The 18,893-nt window shown below is 42.3% G+C and overlaps 1 protein-coding gene across 1 annotated transcript in view; it reads right to left on the bottom strand.

Moving 5' to 3' along the window:
• Positions 1-520: 520 nt before the first annotated feature.
• Positions 521-18,893, bottom strand: part of TEKT5 (tektin 5) — a 56,010-nt gene continuing 37,637 nt past the window's right edge. Inside the window, exons 6-7 of the mRNA XM_038419982.2 lie at positions 10,650-10,804; positions 521-1,188 (exon numbers count right to left, since the gene is read on the bottom strand). Of these exons, the coding sequence (XP_038275910.1) occupies positions 975-1,188; positions 10,650-10,804 (369 nt within the window). The 3' untranslated portion in view covers positions 521-974. The remainder of the gene's footprint in view (positions 1,189-10,649; positions 10,805-18,893) is intronic.

The raw sequence follows: 18,893 nt of genomic DNA, 5'->3' as shown, positions 1-18,893 counted from the left end.
TCTTTGGGTGGGGAGGCAGAGGAGAGCCACGATGATGTCACTCCCCAGCCTTATATAACTTTTGTGTATGGGGGGAACCTTTTGTCTTTCAGTGGAAAAACACTGGCATTCTAAGAGAGGAGGGGGTCCAGTACCAGGTGACTCAAACCCATGTCTCTGCAGGGTTGTAGCAGCCATTACTCGGAGGCAGTCTGGTGCATCCACAGGAAGCCTAAGCTCTTTTTTACAATACATTGTCTTTGCTAATGGGCCATCAGCCCTGTCTGGCTTTGTCATTGTTGTACCTGAAGGGCTAGTTCTGGGTGACACCCGAAGTAACACATTTGAAATACAGATACCTGGTTAATATTCCTAACTTCAGATACAGAAATGATACAGGCATACAAATTGGAAAATCACATTCAGTAAATCATAACCTTTCCATGATATCTTACACGAGCCATCTTGCATAAAGTATATATGTTATGCCATATCAATATCATAAGCATATTTCCATAAAGAATATGGAGTGTAACGTCATACCCAGGCCATAAAAATTCCCCAAAATAAACTTCAATCCAGCCTAGGTGAGCAGTGACGTAGAGTTGTTGCCTTCTAGCTGTTCTGCAACCTGTATGAATCAAGCTTGGTTCACCTGACTCTAGTTCCCAATTGACAGATGTTCACATCACTATAATACTAGATTTGGCAACCATCAGTACCTTTCACCACCAATACATTTACACACAGATTTTTTGGACTGTTTTCAAGTTGATCTGCTTCTTCCCAAAAAGGTTTGTCATCCTACTACACAGACTAGCTGCAGCTGCTGAGAACAAGTAGCTGTAAGGAACGTGCTATGACAGTTTTGGTTTTTGGTATGTTTATTTCTATAGGGTTGTGTTTAAAAAAAAAACCTAAAAGAAAAGTATTTCCTTCATAATTTGCAAACTTTATGTCACATACTGAAAGGACGTGGGAAAACTCGGACCTTTTCAAGTGTAGCCAATGAGCCGTGGGGTGCTGGGGAAGGTTTTGCGCATGTCCATGCACTTCTTGTCAATGAAGAGGGAATTGGCCTTCACGGAAAGGTCGTGCTCCAGTCTTGCTTTGTTAAGGACCAACAGCTGAAGAGTATCCTGGGCCTCTCGCAGGCGCAGCTTCAGGGTCTGTAATGTGTCATTTATAGTAAACACTTCATTGATGAGTCTGAAAAGGGAAGAGGAGACCAGTTACCCAAATACCTAACAAACCCTTTCTATGGTCTGTTCTTCAGGGTGGTGGATGGCTAGGATTTGTCTGCAGGACTTATGGGATTTAAGTGTTAAAAAAAAGCTTCGAGTTGGACTAAGAAAGTGTGAAAACACCTCTGCTCCCTGGTAGGAAGGGAAGCCCCTTCAACAGTAACTTCCCAGTTGATGCAGTAAAATGCACAGCAAAGTTAACTTTCCTTTATTAATTAGTAGTTTATCTAATTCCTTCAGCTGTACTGTTGGCAGCACACCAAGTTAGAGAACCGGAAATAGACAGTAAATGGTTTTACATTAGCTAGATGGGAGTTCACGAGCTGGATTATATCATTTTTAGCCCAGTAAAACTCTGTTTAACTCGGAGTTTTGCCTGAGTAAAGACTTCATGACTTGGATTCAGGTGTTTGTATGAACAAAGGCTGGGGGAACAAGACTGGGTAAAATGACTTACAAACCTGCAATTATACTTCAAACTGACAACCTGTTACTGATCCTTTCATGGAGGTTCAGGAATATTTTCCCTGTGTGTTCATACTGCTACTGAGTCAGATTGAGGCCAAAAGCTGAAGTGATGAAATACCATAAGAATTTCTTCCTTAGCAATAGTTTGAGCCTGTTCAAGTGTGGGGGAAAACATTGGAAATTTCTTGCAGACCCAGATGATGTGGATAGCTCAGATATACTTTGGGAAAACATCTAAATATTTGGGTATTTATCTGAAAATATCCTGAGTTTGGGAGGTTTGGAACCTCTTCCATCTAAACTAGACTTGGACAAGAAAACAGACTCAGGAACTATCCAGTGCTTCCTGATTTCTCTCAGTTTATAAAGCCTATGACAATTGAACATAAGAACAGTCACATAGGGTCAGACTAAAGGTCCATCTAGCGCAGTATCCTGTCTTCCAATGTCAGGTGCCCCAGAGGGAATGACCAGAATGTGTAATCATCAAATGATCCATCCCGTCACCCATTCCCAGCTTCTGACAGAGGCTAGGGACACCAACCCTGCCCATCCTGGCTAACAGCCATTGATGGACCTATTCTCCATGAACTTACCTAGTTCTTTTTTGAACCTGTTATATATTACAGGTTCACAACATCTCTGGCAAGGAGTTCCACAGGTTGACCGTGCATTGTGTGAAAAAATACTTCCTTTTGTTTGTTTTAAACCTACTGCCTATTAATTTTCGTTGGTGGCCCCTAGTTCTTGTGTTATGAGAAGGAGTAAACAGCACTTCCTGATTTACTTTCCCCACACCAGTCATGATTTTATAGAGCTCTATCATATCCCCCATTAGTCATCTCTTTTCCAAGCTGAAAAGTCCCTGACTTATTAATCTCCCCTCATATGGCAGCCATTCCATACCTTAATCTCTTTTGTTGCCCTTTCTGAACTTTTTCCAATTCTAATATATCTTTTTTGAGATGGGGCGACCACATCTGCATGCAGTATTCAAGATGTTGATGTACCATGGATTTATATAGAGGCAATATGATGTTTTCTGTCATCTTATCTATCCCTTTCTTGATGATTCCCAACATTCTGTTAGCTTTTTTGACTGACACTGCACATTGAGAGGATGTTTTCAGAGAAATATCTACAATGACTCCAAGATCTCTTTCTTGAGTGGTAACAGCTAATTTAGACCCCATCATTTCATATGTATAGTTGTGATTATGTTTTCCAATGTGCATTACTTTGCATTTATCAACATTGAATTTCATCTGCCATTTTGTTGCCCAGTCACCAAGTTTTGAGAGATCCTTTAGGAGCTCTTCGCAGTCAGCCTGGGACTTAACTATCTTGAGTCATTTTGTATCATCTGCAAATTTTGCCACCTCATTTTTACCCCTTTTTCCAGATCATTTATGAATATGTTGAATAGGACTGGTCCCAGTACAGACCCCTGGGGGACACCTCTCTCCATTTTGAAAACTGACATGTATTCCTTACCTTTTGTTTCCTGTCTTTTAACTAGTTACGGATCCATGGGAGGACCTTCCCTTTTATCCCATGACAGCTTACTTTGCTTAAGAGCCTTTGGCAAGGGACCTTGTCAAAGGCTTTCTGAAAATCTAAGTACACTATATTCACTATATTCCCCCTTGTCTGCATGCCTGTTGACCCCTTAAAAAATTCTAGTAGATTGGTGAGGCATGATATCCCTTTACAAAAACCATGTTGACTTTTCCCCAACAAATTATGTTCATTTATGTGTCTGACAATTTTATTCTTTACTATAGTTACAACCAGTTTGCCTAGTACTGAAGTCAGGCTTATTGGCCTGTAATTGCTGGGATCAGTTCTGGAGCCCTTTTTAAAAATTGGTATCACATTAGCTATCCTCCAGTCATTTGGTACAGAAGCTGTTTTAAATGATCGGTTACAAACTATAGTTAGAAGTTCTGCAATTTCACATTTGAGTTCCTTCAGAACTCTTGGATGAATACCATCTGGTCCTGGTGACTTATTACTGTTTAGTTGATCAATTTGTTCCAAAACCACCTCTAATGATACCTCAATCAGGGACAGTTCCTCAGATTTGTCACCTAAAAAGAATGGCTCAGGTTTGGGAATCTCCCTCACATGCTCAGCCTTGAAGACTGATGCAAAGAATTAATTTAGTTTCTCCTCAATGGCCTTATCGTCCTTGAGTGCTCCTTTAGCATCTCCATCGTCCAGTGGCCCCACGGGTTGTTTAACAGGCTTCCTGCTTCTGATGTACTTAAAAAAAGTTGCTATTACTTTTTGAGTTTTTGGCTAGTTGTTCTTCATTTTCTTTTTTGGCCTTCCTAATTATATTTTTACACTTAATTTGCCAGAGTTTATGCTCCTTTCTATTTTCCTCACTAAGATTTAACTTCTTTTTAAAGGATGCCTTTTTGTCTCTGACAGCTTCTTTTACTTTGTTGTTTAGCCACAGTGGCACTTTTTTAGTTCTCTGGTTTTTTTTAATTTGGGGTATACATTTAAGTTGAGCCTCTATTATGGTGTCTTTAAAAAGTGTCCAAGCAACTTGCAGGGATTTCACTTTTGGCACTGTACCTTTTAATTTCAGTTTCACTAACTTCCTCATTTTTCCATAATCCCCCTTTCTGAAAATAAATGCTACAGTGTTGGGCTGCAGTGGTGTTTTACTCAACACAAGGATGTTAAATTTAATTATATTATGTTCACTATTACCAAGTGGTCCAGCTAAATTCACCACTTGGACCAGATCCTGTGCTCCACTTAGGACTAAATCAAGAATTGTCTTTCCTCTTTTGGGTTCCAGGACTAGCTGCTCCAAGAAGTAGTCATTTAAAGTGTCAAGAGACTTTTTCTCTGCATCCCGTCCTGTGGTGACATGTACCCAGTCAATATGGGGATAGTTGAAATCCCCCATTTTAACTGAGTTTTTTATTTGTATATCCTCTCTAAACTCCCTGTGCATTTCACAGTCACTATCATCATCCTGGTCAGGTGGTTGGTAATATCTCTACTGATATATTCTTATTATTAGAGCATGGAATTACTATCCAGGAAGATTCTATAGTACAGAATCTTGGCTTTCTGAGGTGGCCTGATATAGTAGCAAAAAAGTGTGTGTGTGGGGGGGGGAGATGCATGCAAGAAGGGATATGTCCAAGAATATAAATGGATGATCTATATCAAATCCCTGGCCAACAAAGTCAAGGACTGCCTAAAGTACATCAGTCTGCATCCTGCCTACAGAGCCATCAAGCACCTGGCTGGCAGCCATGAACAGCCTTCTAACATCCCCATCATGAAACCAGATGGCTCTCCCTGCTCATCGATGGACGAGGTCCGGCATAGATGGAAAACACATTCTGAAAGCATGCTGAATCCGGACCTGCTGACAGCTCTCCGGAGCTACGTGACCTGGCAACCCACAGAGCTGTGGACCCAAGGATGAATGTTAATCCTCTGTGTGAAAAGTCATACAAAAGGGACTAAATGGATATGCTGCTGGAGCCCAGGGTGTTCCAGTCGAGTCACTTAAAGATGCCTCCGAACGAATGAGCATTGGCCTGCCTCAACTGTTCTTAAAAGCATGGGCATCAGGCAAAGTACCAGCAGAATAGAGAGGCGCCCTCATAATGTCCCTGTACCAGGGCAACAGATCTCACATTGAGTGTGACAGTTACAGACTGATCTCATTGCTGTTGTGCTCTGGAAAGGTCTTTGCTGAGCAGGATGCAGCCTCTCCTTAAGAGACATAGTCAGCCACAGCAATCAGGTTTCATAGCTGGGCTGTTGACAATTGGCACTGTTTTTATCCTTCAGCTCCTGACTGAGCTGCACTGAGAATTTAACCCCCCGCTTCACATGGCATGTATAGAAATCAAAACAGCTTTTGATTCAGCTGACCGATCAGCACGTTGGCTTGCAGCAAAAGCAGCTGGCATTCTAAATCTGCTCATCTTCACACAGGTGCCACTATGAGAGTGTACGTTGGTTCCCAGCTACATTTCTGCATGACCTCAGGTGTGCCACAGGGATGCATTCGCACCCTGGTACTATTCTGTAGAGTATCAGCTGGATATTAGAACTTGCTGCTACTCCTGTTGGAAACTCCTCCAGGTTGATCAAAAAGTGTTCACTGACCAAGACATTGACAACTCTGCTTTACTTGTGGAGAAGTCAGAGAATTTCAGCCCCATCCTCCAAGGTCTCAAGACACTGTCCCCATGTTGGGGCTGAATGTTTCATGGCAGGAAATCAAAGTTCAGAACCTCGGTGCAGGCAGGGTCAAGTACCATGGAGAACCCTGACAAGTTCATCACGAAGTCCATGTCCTGCTGTGAGATAGGGCATCAGTACAACAGCACTCCACTCTGGCCAAGCAAAGCACTGCCCCTGAACTCTCAGCCCAGCCAGGCTGTCAGTCTATTCCTGGTACCCAGGAGTCTGAAAACCCTCTCTTCACACCCAAGTCTGTCAGGGGCTGGTAGGGGACCCTGGGTTCCGGTTCAGGATGCTCGAGGTAGGAATAAGCAGGATAGGGCTGCTTGACTCTGACTTTGTGTCACAGCCTACCTAGGGTGGACACTGTTGTATCATTATATAAGTGTTTATACTTGTTCAGCTTATACTGTGGAAATGAAATCCTTCGGCTATCCCTCGATGCAAGGATGACATCTGCCAAGGGGGTTCACCGGTGGGTTTTTAAGTGGCTGAGGAGTCCAATTCATGCCCTGCAGATTTTCTCACAGAAGTGATAGGTGTAATCTTGGAGGAGACAGTTGTTGGCTGGCGTGTTGTGCCCTTTCTTTCCTCCTTTGTTGTTTCTCTGTCTCATGAGCACATCTGTTCCCCTCAGAGTAAGCTGTGGCTTGGTGTATGGTGTGGCACCTCTATGTTCTGTTCTGCGCCAAGTCTTCCCAGTTTGTTGGGTGGATGCCTCCCGTTTTCATATGTATTTTCAGTATTTCTTTGAAGTGCTTCCACTGCCCTCCGCGAGCCCTTCTTCCTTGACTTAATTGAGAGAAGAGTACTTGCTTCGGGAGGCGAGTGTCAGGCATATGTACACAGTGGCTAGCCCAGCGGAGATGGTGTTTCATGACCTGCACTTCTATACTGGTGAAGTTGGCTGCAGAGAGAACGTTGATGTTAGTGCGTCGGTCTTCCCAGATGATCCTGACAATCCTCCTGAGGCAGCGCTGCTGGAACCACTCCAGCCACTTAAGTTGTCATCTGTAGGTTATCCAGGTTCCACACCCATAGAAAAAGGTGGGGATGACAACTGCCTTGTAAACCAAGCTCTCGGTGCCTGTTTGCAGATCCCTATCATTGAAGACTCATTTAAGTAGTCTTTCAAAAAATGTGCTGGCACAGCAGATCCTGTATTCAATTTCCGTGTCAGTGATGGCTGTTTGGGAGAGGTGGCTGCCAAGATATGGAAAATGATCTACATTTACTCCAGGGGCTCTCTGCTGATGGTGATTTGTGGAGTACGAAGAATAGTATATCTAGGTGGGGGCTGGTAGAGTACCTTGGTTTTCCCAATGTTGAGAGAGAGACCCAGGCTGTGACAGCCATCTGCAAAAAGGGTTTAGAACTGCAATCTGTAACTCGTAAAATGATTCCTCTAACCAATGAAAATGTGAGACTTATCACGACTTATCAAGCCAAAGTCCAAAGGAGGCTATGTGACATCAAAAATAAGTGGTAGCAAAAGAAGGCCTCTGAGATCCAGGGTTTCAGAGATCAGGATGACTTGAGAACCTTCTTTCAAGCTCCAAAGGCCCAACCCCCTTACATTCCCAGGATGGCTCTACCCTCCTCAATGACAATGTAGCCATTAAACAACGCTGGAAGGAACACTTTGAGAGCCTACTAAATCGCGAATCCACGGTCTCTGAAGACACCATCAAGTCTATTCCATGCTGCGCAGCAATGGAACACTTTGCTGATCCCCCATATTCTGAGGAAGTCCAGCGTGCCATCACCAGACAAAAAAATTACAAGACACCCCAGGCCCAGACAGCATCCCAGAGGTTTTTAAAGCTGGTGGAACAATGCTCCAGCACAAACTTTGCCAGCTCCTCAACAAAATCTGGACCTGCAAAGAAAATCCACCTGACTTTGTTACAATATTCAGGAAAGGGGACAAATCTTTGTGCGGGAACTACAAAGGTATTGCCCTCCTCTCCATTGCAAGGAAGATCTTTGCCCGGATCCTACTAAACCGTCTTCTCCCCCTTGCCAAGGAACTCCTCCCCGAATCACAGTCTGGCTTCAGGCCATCCAAAGGCATAACTTCATGGAATGACAGATTCAGGAGAAGTGTAAAGAGCAACACCAGGAACTGTTCATGACATTCATCGATCTAACCAAGGCCTTTGATTCTATCAATCATGATGCCCTATGGAAGGTGCTGTGTAGGTTTGGCTGTCCACAGAAATTCATTTCCATCATCAGACTAATCCATGATGGGATGACTGCCACCATTCTGTGCAATGGCTCAGAGACTGAACTATTTATCATTCGCCCTGGTGTCAAGCAGGGCTGTGTCATTGCTCCAACATTCTTCTCCATTGACCGTGCCACGGTCCTGATTCTCATCCATGACCACCTTCCTGATGAAATCCGGATTGAGTATCATATGGATGGTCAACTCCTCGATCTCTGATGTCTCCAAACACAATCTAAGAGCATGAGAATTGGCATCAATATGCACATGACTGCATCATTCGGAAGTGGAATAAAGCTATGCTGTAATAAGGCACCTTCATACCATAATTGCATCCACTAGGCATAGTATTGGTATGAGTATTTTTTTTAAAAATCCACACTCTTAGCTAAAATAATTGTACTGATACTAAATCTGTGTATAGACCAGGCCTAAATTGCTTTTGCTGGGTCTGGAAAACCAAATATTGTGAAGCTCTTAATCTATGACCCAGTTGATGGGGCTTTGAAACAATCTGGCTTCGACTCTTATCGGAATTTTGTCCTCTGAAGTTTGCACATTTGTCACAGTCTGGCCCCGATTTAGACCTTACGTTCAAATTCAGGCAACCCATGAAGTTCAGATACACAAAGCCCAGTTGGAGGTCAGTCTCAGTGATGCAGGGTTTTGGGGGGCAGAGGGAGGGTTGATAAATATTTTTCTCTAGTGGACTTTGATCAGCAAACTTTGAAGGTGTGTGTTTAAGGAATCATTTAAAGGAGAAAGTGGTGGTTCAATGCTACAGAAGATCAAAAGGTTTCATGTACAAGGAAGCAGCAAAGAAAAAAGGCACAATAAGTTGAAAAGAGATGAAAGGGACCTTCAGGAGACTAGCCTGGGGAAGAGCAAGCACAGGCAGTGAGATCCTATCATCTAGGTACGGGTAAATGGCAGATCGGTATCATAGCTGTGGGCTATCTTGGCAATCGCCCAAGGCCTCAGAGTAAAGGCACAATTTGAGCTAGAGGTGAATATTTATGCTCACCTGCTTTTCTTATAGGGGGAAATACAAAACAGTGGCAGATCCAATGAGACTGCAGCTTATCTGTACATGTAGTAAAAGTGCAATTTGTTTTATATGACAGAAGCTGCAGAAAGGAAAATGTTGCTGAGGTAATAGCCAATTCTAGAGCCAAAGCAGTTCCCCCAGCCCCATCTCAGATTTGTGAATTTCATAAAGATTAAGCCGCCTAATATGTGGACATGCCCAGAAGAATTTCAAAGCCATCCATACAAATGTCTGAAGAGGCATGTACAGTTGGAAAAATATAGTATATTCCACAATTTATGGGTCAGTAACTTGGAGGGAAAAGTGTGAAGGTGAGAGTGTAATGAACGATTCAGTACTACATCCCAGTTTGAAAAAAAGGCTATGTGATCTGACACAATACAGTTTTTAAAAAATAACTAAATACCTATGCCCAACTACTACACATATTATTAATCAGCTTATCCTACATGAAGCTGCTGCATACATCATGTGTTTTTTCCTTCGGACTAAAATCAAATGGGCATTGTTGCACAGCTTTTAATAAAAATCTGCAAAATTCTTCCTGCTGGAGTCTGGAGCACTCTCTATCTACTGGAGAAATACTGAGTGTTGGTATCACACCATTACTTGAGAAAACCAGGACTGCATGTTCTGATGGTAACATTTAAAGGTTTTACATACTGGATGAAGTTCAGCAGGAAACTTTTAACATATATATGGTATGCTCCAAATGAGCAGGAGAAGAGGAGAAAACTTGGATTGCCTCACGAGCCTCTACAAAAGGTGTGGAAATATCCTAGGTTGCACAAATCTGTTACCACAGAAAACACTGTGCACAAAAGTAACTGCATATGCAGAGCATCTGTTTAAAAGGTGATCATTAAAGTGACTAGATAATATATAAAAGCAGTGGAGAATTACTTCAGAGTGCAGAGAGCTGATCTCATGCTATTATGTACAGCTAAGTTTTAGATGGGGACCAATCATTTCTAATAAGTCTTTTAGTATGGTACAGAGATACAGGCTTACCAGAGATAAATGTTATTTAAAACTTAACATTTTTAAATTAAGCAATCGTTGAAGAGAAAACCTACTATTACCTATTGAATAGGTTTGCAAAACAGTTCAGTAATCAGAAATCAAATATAGGACTGAATCCCAAGAGATGCCAGCCACCTGAAACACATTGAAGGTAGGAGAATTTCAGTGGGAATTGCACATGCTCAGAATCTCAAGTTTGGGCTTGTCGTTTGAATTTGGACATACTTTGTCTGGATTTATACCTCTTTCTTCCAGGTCTTACAATTTTAATTAATTATTATCATGTAACCAGCATCATTCTAATCTTGAAGTATTGTGTGACTTCTCTCTTTGTGGGCTCTGCATTCATTGAAATAACTCAGAGTTAATCCATCTGAAATTCATCCCTAGAACTACTACCTGAGAGATGTGAACCAGGGCATGTACTTACTTAAATTGAGGTATGTCACGGCAAAGTTCTACATTGGGTCGTCTTGTTCTTCCCTCCAGGCGGGTCTGAGCTACTTTCAGTGGGCACTCCTTTGCCATTATAGCTCTCTCCAGCAACAGGATTGTATTTTCTGTCTGGAAGATTTCTTGAAGTGTCTGAATAAAACAGAGCATTTTTATAGGCCTCGCCATATACTTCATTGGAATTCTACACTATTACCCTTCCCTACTTCAGTTTATATGTACGCATTTGTGTTGAGCTATATATGAGCAGCAAATTAGCCCAACATATGGACAGCAGCTTCCATGAGCTAAGGAGAATATTTTCCACTGTTCTCAAAGGGATAATGAACAGAGATAGGAATCCCTATGCAAATAAGTTTTTCCCTTTTCTGTGTAAAGATCACCATTTAATGGGAGCTCTGAGCCCAGAACAGAGGAGAATGTGCTCATAGGAACCTAGAAACATGCTGTCTGAGAACATTGTTCCAATGTTTAAATATCCTCGCCAATAAAAAAAGGTATGCTTGATTTCTGGTCTGAATTTGTCTCACTTCAACTTCCAGCCCTTCCATCATGGCATGCCTTTCTCTGCTAGATTGAAAAGCCCATTATCATCTTCCGCCCATGTAGGTACCTATAGACTGTAATCAAGTCATCCCTTAACCATTCATACTTCATTATAAGGCATGTTTTCTAATCCTTTAAACATTCTCATGGCTCTTCTCTGAACCCTCTCCAATTGTCAACATCCTTCGTGAACTGTTGACACCAAAACTTGATACCATATTCCAGCAGCATATGCACCAGTGCCAAATACAAAGGTAAAATAACCTCTCTGCTACTCAAAATTCCCCTTCTTATGTGTCTGAAGGATTGCACTAGCCCTTTTGGTCACAACACTGCACCAGGAGCTCAAGTGAAGCTGATTATCCACTATGACACCCCCCAGCCCAAATCTTTTCCAGAGTCACTGCTTCCCAAGATAGAGTCCCCCATCCTGTAAGTATACCCTACATTCTTTGTTCCTAGATGTATACATTTGCATTCAGCCATATTAAAATGCATATTGCTTGCTTGTGCCCGGCTTGCATATCAGAGAACTGACCTCTTCATTATTTACCTCTCTGGTGGTAAATTTTTATGTCATCTGCAAATTTCACCAGTGATTATTTTGTTTTCTTCCAGGTCACTGATAAAAATGTTCAATAGCTGTTAAATAGAACGTTGGGTTCTATTTTGTCCTTGTTTATCCTAGCTCTGACGTCACATTGCCTCACTGATTACAGGATCAACTATAAACCTTTTAAAAGTCAGTATGATCATGGAATGTGCACTGTCTTAACCCCAGGCCATCAGCAGGAAAGAAGCCCCTCAGCAACATGAGGCCTATAGGCCTGGGAGTTGGAATCCACAGATTCCTCTTTGAAGCTGATCTCCTCTACCGCAGCAGAAGTTGCTGCTGGAAATGACAAGGCTAGTGAACTGTTCAGGGTTCTCAGACTCTTTATTTTTAAAATGTGTAACTTCTCATTAAAACTGGCTAGTTTCTGACATCACTTTGTTGTTAATCCATAATAAATCTCCTAAATTAAGGCAACCAAGTATCTTTGTTCCATATTGTGTTGGTTTAGTACTGAAGATAGTGTCTGTCCTTCCTCTGAGGGACACATGAGAACAAACACCCACAGAATAGTCAAGCGGAGGCCCCTATAATTGCATCTCAGAAAGCTATATCGTTTATTTGCAGTTATTTCCTGCAACTCCAGAACACTCTGGTAAGTCTACTTGAAAACAAGCCATGTCTTTCCAATTGCAGACTGTGAGTTTTGTAAACAAAATGGGGTGTAAGTTCCTTTGACTAGATCCTGACCCCTCTCCTGAATGTTTAGAAGTAAAACACAGAGCTTTTCTGGGAAACAATTTCTATCAATGTCATACTGTCTAAAGCCAGTTTCAAAGAGGACTTTGTTAGACTAATGGGGTTATAAATTTACAGGAATTTATCTCCCTTTTGCTCCATTCTCCAATTTGCTCCTACACCAAAAAGATGCAGCTTGAGCAGTGGAAGTGTTGCACAGGTGCTCATAGACATGGATAAGCTGCCATTTTCATTCCAAACTTACACTGATTTCCTTATTTCTACCCGTGTCATGGTGTCAAAAATCTTAGCACAGTGACCCAGTTTGGCCCCTTGAAAACCACTGCATACTCCAAATGTTTCAGCAATGCCTTGTGCAAGAACATATGAATCACATTCAATCTTTCACACTGGAGCTGAATTCAGAAGTTTCCCTCTGAGCAGAGCAAAAATAAAAGCAGCTTGTGTGTAAAGCCAACCTTTTTAAAATGGAAGTAGCCCCAAAGGGCAGATGCCAGTGCAGTTAGAGCAGCATAATTTTAAACTGTAAAGTAGCATGATCGCCTGCAATAACAGTATCCTTCATGCCCTAGAGCCTGTAGGCTCTCTGATTTAAACTATAATAAAAATAGGAAAAACAGCAGGGAAAAGTCAAAGTTTTGTCTCGCCTGTACAGTGGCAGATTCAATATAGATAAGGTAACACGTTCCATCCATTGCATTATGGTGCATTAATTTCACTGATACTAACTCTTCATAGCCAGTGTGATCAATCCATTACTTGACACTTTTATAATCTCTATTGAGGCATCAATGTGACTAGTAATTGAAGTCCTTTTTATTCACAAAACCGGTACAGCACATGCATTGACAGTACAATCTTCTTCAGGTTGCCTCACCTTGGATCTGGAGGTGACCGTCTTTAGGGGTGGGAGGATATGTAAACTTGGGTGCCCATTTAGACTCCTTGCCTCTCCTTGGCTGAGACTGCCAAGTGTGAGTGATTTTTGCAACCCTTAGCCCAATTTTACACTCTAAATTAATCCACATGGCCATAGGTACCACTTATCTGATCTTGTTCTCTTTAGATTACATTAGATGAGGAACTGGTACAAAGCCAATTATTATTCATCCAATCTTTAAATGAGGACACTTACCTGAGAAGAATCCCCATTATAAAAATCACTAACCTATAACTGCACTGATATTCTGTCACTTTACATTTTCTCAGTTTGAAACTGTTAGCTTCAAGAAATGTCAGACTTGCTTGGGTGGTCATGGTTGATACACTGGGGACTACACAGAGAGAATCATATGATTCCATCCCACGACTGGTGACGGCCTGAGACCTAGAGGGGGTGTGTGCTTGGAGAGATCAGATGTGGCCAGAGGGGCACTCTGCCTGGTATCCGACAGTTGCCACTCCATGCTATCCATTATCTGATAGCATGAGATGAACAAAATAAGGCTGGTAGTTTTAGCACATTCATAACCTTTGGAAATGGCGATGCTGATAAGGACTTGGATAACCCTGAAAAAAATGCCTGGATTTCTCCTGAGGTAGTAGGCATGTTTTGGGGATGTAAAAGACATTTTCAATGCAGATAGAGCTCCCTAAGTTTCTGAGAACTCCTACCTTTTCTCAGGCTTGTCTTCACACAACAGTTCCACCAGTTTAACTTGAAGTCTGTTTAAAAACTAGTTCAGTTAAACATGTGCAAACCCCTGCCTGGATGTCAATATCTCTTTTACAGCTGGCTTATGCAGGTTGGGTACAGACCAAAATAAGTTATATAAACTGCTGTGGCCACTCAGAGATTTGCATGAGTTTAATCAAATGGGTTTTAAACACCCTTCAGTTAAACTGTACTTTTTTAGACTTTTATATTTAGAGCAGACAAATCCAGGTCAAACTAAACTAAAATAAGCCACATAGGCCTTACCTACACATGAGTTGTATTGATTAGTTGTACAGTTTAGAAACTGACGTCATTACATCAGTGCAACCCCATGTGTGGCTACTTATTTCAGTTTGAGTGATTTACATGAGTTAGCTTAAGAGTCATTATCACTGAAGGTTTGTTCTTTAAACTGATTTAGTTTAAACTGGTACAAGTTTGGGAACTGACAAGAACTGATCTATGTGGACGGATAGCTGTTGTCAGGATGGCAGGAGGCTGCCCAGAGACTTTGATCTCTAGGGAGGCTTTGTCTGTTTGCAAAGTATTGCAGGATTTTCCCTATAGCAAAACAGTCTGATTCTATGACTAGAATGCAAATTGTATTGAAAAGAAGTGAAGCTAAGAGTAGCACCTCTCTCCTGCTCATTTTAGCATTTCCTTTTGTAATTCAGTAATCACCATATAAGTAACCTTGTATATACTTACACCACTATCAGTATGAGTTTTGTAGCCACCTATTCCACAAAAGAAAAACGTAGTGATAAGATTGTATTGTTATATATACAGATATATATAACCCTGACCCCTCTCCTGAATGTGCAGAAGTAAAACACAGAGCTTTTCTGGTTTCTGCTTAAAATGCTACCAGCTACATATAGCTTATTTTACCCCCTCAGGATAGAAATCCGAGCAAAAGACCTAATGAAGCTGAGTGGATGGTGATTCATTCTGTACAAAATCCACATCCGTATTCTTCCCATGTAGCAAATGAAGTAGGTCCAAAAGTTTTTTTTTCTGATCTATTGTTGTTGTTCTAAAGGTAGAACTTGCATAGTTTCCAATGTCAGCAAAATCTCCTTAGCCATTTGTAGCTGTGCTCAATGCTGCTAGGGTTGTTTTTAATATTACAAGGAGCTCTCCCTCCTTCTGACAAAAGATCCGGTTTCTAGCTATGTTGCCAGTGGTTTAGCAGATGTTTGTGAGTGAGATCTTACAGAGCCTCTTAGTACTATACCTCGCTCAGGCTACTAAAATCACTATTCACCTTTAACACAAACGAAAATATTACTTCAGCCTGCATGGGTGTAACAGGAATCTGAGGGAAAGAAACACACACTACTTCTAGAGGTCAGCCATTGCTTATCAGGGTCCTCCTTTCCTATGTTTGTATTGCGGCTTCTGTCTCTACAGTAGCTCTTTGCATGCTATGCCTGGTTGTGTGCCAGTGGGCCAAATTCACTAGGGTGTAATTCCTTTGCCTCCAGCAGTGCTACGTTTGGGGTGATGTTGGTCCAGCATATTAATCTCACTTTCGTGCATACTACAATTCATTCAAAATATTTTTGAATTAAAAAAGTGTGTAATGCAAATAAAAAATCTGGTCCAAGTCTCCTCAGCACATAAAATATCAGGCAAAAATGTCTTCATAATTCTAATTCATAATTCTTTATCCCTGGGTGGGTCCTGGGTTTCTGCTTAAAATGGAATCTAGACTTGTGCATTCTCAGCTTGACTCTGAGCGAGGCATGCCACAATAGCGCCTTTCCAGCCAGACCCGACTACCAGCCCTTTCCTTGTTTGTCTCACGAGCAGGTGGATGGGATGGTTCAGGCTAGCTCAGCAAGTGGTTCCTGCCTGCTTTACTAAGCAATTGAAGCAGCCCAGAGTAGACTAGGCACCACACCCTGATAACGTAAAAACAGCTCCCCGGAGGGGAAAGGTAGTTTGAAATGTATTTGTGAGGGAAAGGAAGCAGGGGGACTCAGCAGCCCCTTGTCCACTGTGGTGACTTAGTCTGAGTGAGCACATGGGAGGTTATGGAAGGAGCAGGGAAGTGGTGGGGATATGCCCAAATGTGAACAGTGCAATTCCACTGGCCACAGTCCCAGATAACAAAGCATTGCCACTACTGTAACCTATAGGCTGTAATAGTGACTTGTCCTGCCCCCTCTCCTCCAGCTCGAGTGAAATATTCTATTAAAAGCACAGAGCTTTTTGTGATGTGGAAGGGACAGAGCAGAGCCCACTATTATCTACTATGGGCAATGCTACTATGAGCAGATCCAATATATGGCAGTGCGTGTTTTACAAATGTCTAAGCTTGACAGACTCCATCCCACAACTGTGTTCTTAGTCTCCTGTGAAAAGCCCATTGTCTTCAATTTCACCTGCAATGAGCAAAGAGAACATTAGGGCCAGATGCTGACTCTGGCCCCATTTCCTACCCTACCTCCATGTGTGTGCAGGAGCAGTTGCATGTTCACGTGTGCTCACAATGCATATACAAACACACCAGCAGACGTTGAACTCTGACACCTTAGTGTACAAGTGCTAACATTTTCAGTCCTGAGTGTGTGATGGTATGGTTCAAACCTGTGACTCTTGAAAAGCTGCTTTTATTTGTATTAGTATTCTTACACTCCACTTCTCACCCTAAATGTCCTGGTGGTGGTGGAAGGAGGCAGGAGGTTTCCTACACACCAGTGGTTCTCAGCCTGTGGTCCACAGACCCCTGGAGGTCCACAGATTGTCTAACATATCCAAAGGGGTCCACACCTCCAAATGTTGTAGCGGTAGGCAAATGAAAAAAGGTTGAGAAGCACTGTGATACCCAGAGCCCAAGGTCCCATCAAGACAGGAGGGGCCATATCACTTGGATCACTGCCATATTTCCTATTGGCTTCTAACATCAGCTGGAAGCCATGGAAGGCGATGTAATTCTGAAGTTTGATGGTATTATCTTATGGGTAGGGCCCTACCAAATTCATGTTGCATTTTGGTCAATTTCACGGTCATAGGATTTTAAAAATCCTAAATTTCATGATTTAAGATATTTAAATCTGACATTTCACGGTGTTGTAACTGTAAGGGTCCTGACCCAAAAGAGGGTAATGGGGGCAGAGGGAGTTGCAAGGTTATTGTAGGGGGTTTGGGGTATTGCCATCCTTACTTCTGCACTGCTGCTGTTGGTGCTACTGCCTTCACAGTTGGGCAGCCAGACAGTGGCAGCTACTGGCTGGGAGTCCAGGCTGGAAGGCAGCACTGCCCCAGGAGCAGTGCAGAAATAAGGATGGCATGGTATAGTATTGCAATCCTTATTTCTGGGCTGTTGCCTTCAGAGCTGGGCTCTTGTTCAGCAGCCTCCCTCTCCAGCCACCCAGCTTTGAAGGCAGTGCAGAAGTAAGGGTGGTAATACCCCGGCCCCCCCTACCATAATGTTGTAACACCCTGGCCCCACAACCTCCATTTAGGTCCTGTCATAAAAATAAAGGGAAGGGTAAACACCTTTAAAATCCCTCCTGGCCAGAGGAAAAACCCTTTCACCTGTAAAGGGTTAAGAAGCTAGCATAACCTCGCTGGCACCTGACCACAATGACCAATGAGGAGACAAGATACTTTCAAAGCTGGAGGGGGGAGAAACAAAGGGTTTCTGTCTATCTGTGTGATGCTTTTGCGGGGACAGAACAGGAATGGAGTCTTAGAACTTAGTAAGTAATCTAACTAGATATGCGTTAGATTCTAATTTCTTTAAATGGCTGAGAAAATTAAGCTGTGCTGAATAGAATGGATATTCCTGTCTTTGTGTCTTTTTGTAACTTAAAGTTTTGCCTAGAGGGATTCTCTGTGTTTTGAATCAAATGACCCTGTAAGGTATTTACCATCCTGATTTTACAGAGGTGATTCTTTTTACCTTTTCTTATATTAAAATTATTCTTGTAAGAAATTGAATGCTTTTTTCATTGTTCTTAAGATCCAAGAGTTTGGGTCTGTGATCACCTATGCAAATTGGTGAGGATTTTTATCAAGCCTTCCCCAGGCAGGGGGATGCAAGGTTTTGGGGAGGATTTTGGGGGGGAAAGATGTTTCCAAACAACGCTTTCTCAAAAATAAACCCATATGTTTGGTGGTGGCAGTGGAAGTCCAAGGACAAAAGGTAAAATAGTTTGTACCTTGGGAAGTTTTAACCTAAGCTGATAAAAGTAAGCTTAGGAGGTTTTCATGCAGGTCCCCACATCTGTACCCTAGAGTTCAGAGTGGGGAAGGAACCTTGACAGGTCGGGATCCCCAGTTTGAGAAATGCTGGTCTTCCCTGTGTCATCTGTATAGTATAGGGTAAAAGTATACAAAAGACCAGATTTCATGGTGGAGACCAAACTTCATGGTCCATGACGCAGTTTTCACAGCGTACATTTGGTAGGGCCCTACTTATGGGTAGTATCTAGGTTAGTTATTGTGGTTTTTGTTTTATGTACCATGTTCTGGGTAATAACAGGAGATGATTCCATGTGTAAGGGGACTGTTGCACCCTTACTAATATTCAGTGGGGGTGTTTTAGTTGCTAGCTCCCAGTATTAAAAAGGGGGAAGGGTCGATGGGGAATCAGGATCCTGAGACTGATAGTCCCCAGGAACAATGCGGAGAGGCCAATGCTCCAGGTCAGCCTGAATGACAGGGTGGGCAGGCTAACCAGAGAATCAAGAGGC

The sequence above is a fragment of the Dermochelys coriacea genome, chromosome 10 (assembly GCF_009764565.3).
Source record: "Dermochelys coriacea isolate rDerCor1 chromosome 10, rDerCor1.pri.v4, whole genome shotgun sequence".
In the NCBI taxonomy this organism is placed as follows: domain Eukaryota; kingdom Metazoa; phylum Chordata; order Testudines; family Dermochelyidae; genus Dermochelys; species Dermochelys coriacea.
Note: the sequence above shows the minus strand (reverse complement) of the source record. Positions and strands in the feature narration are given on the sequence as shown.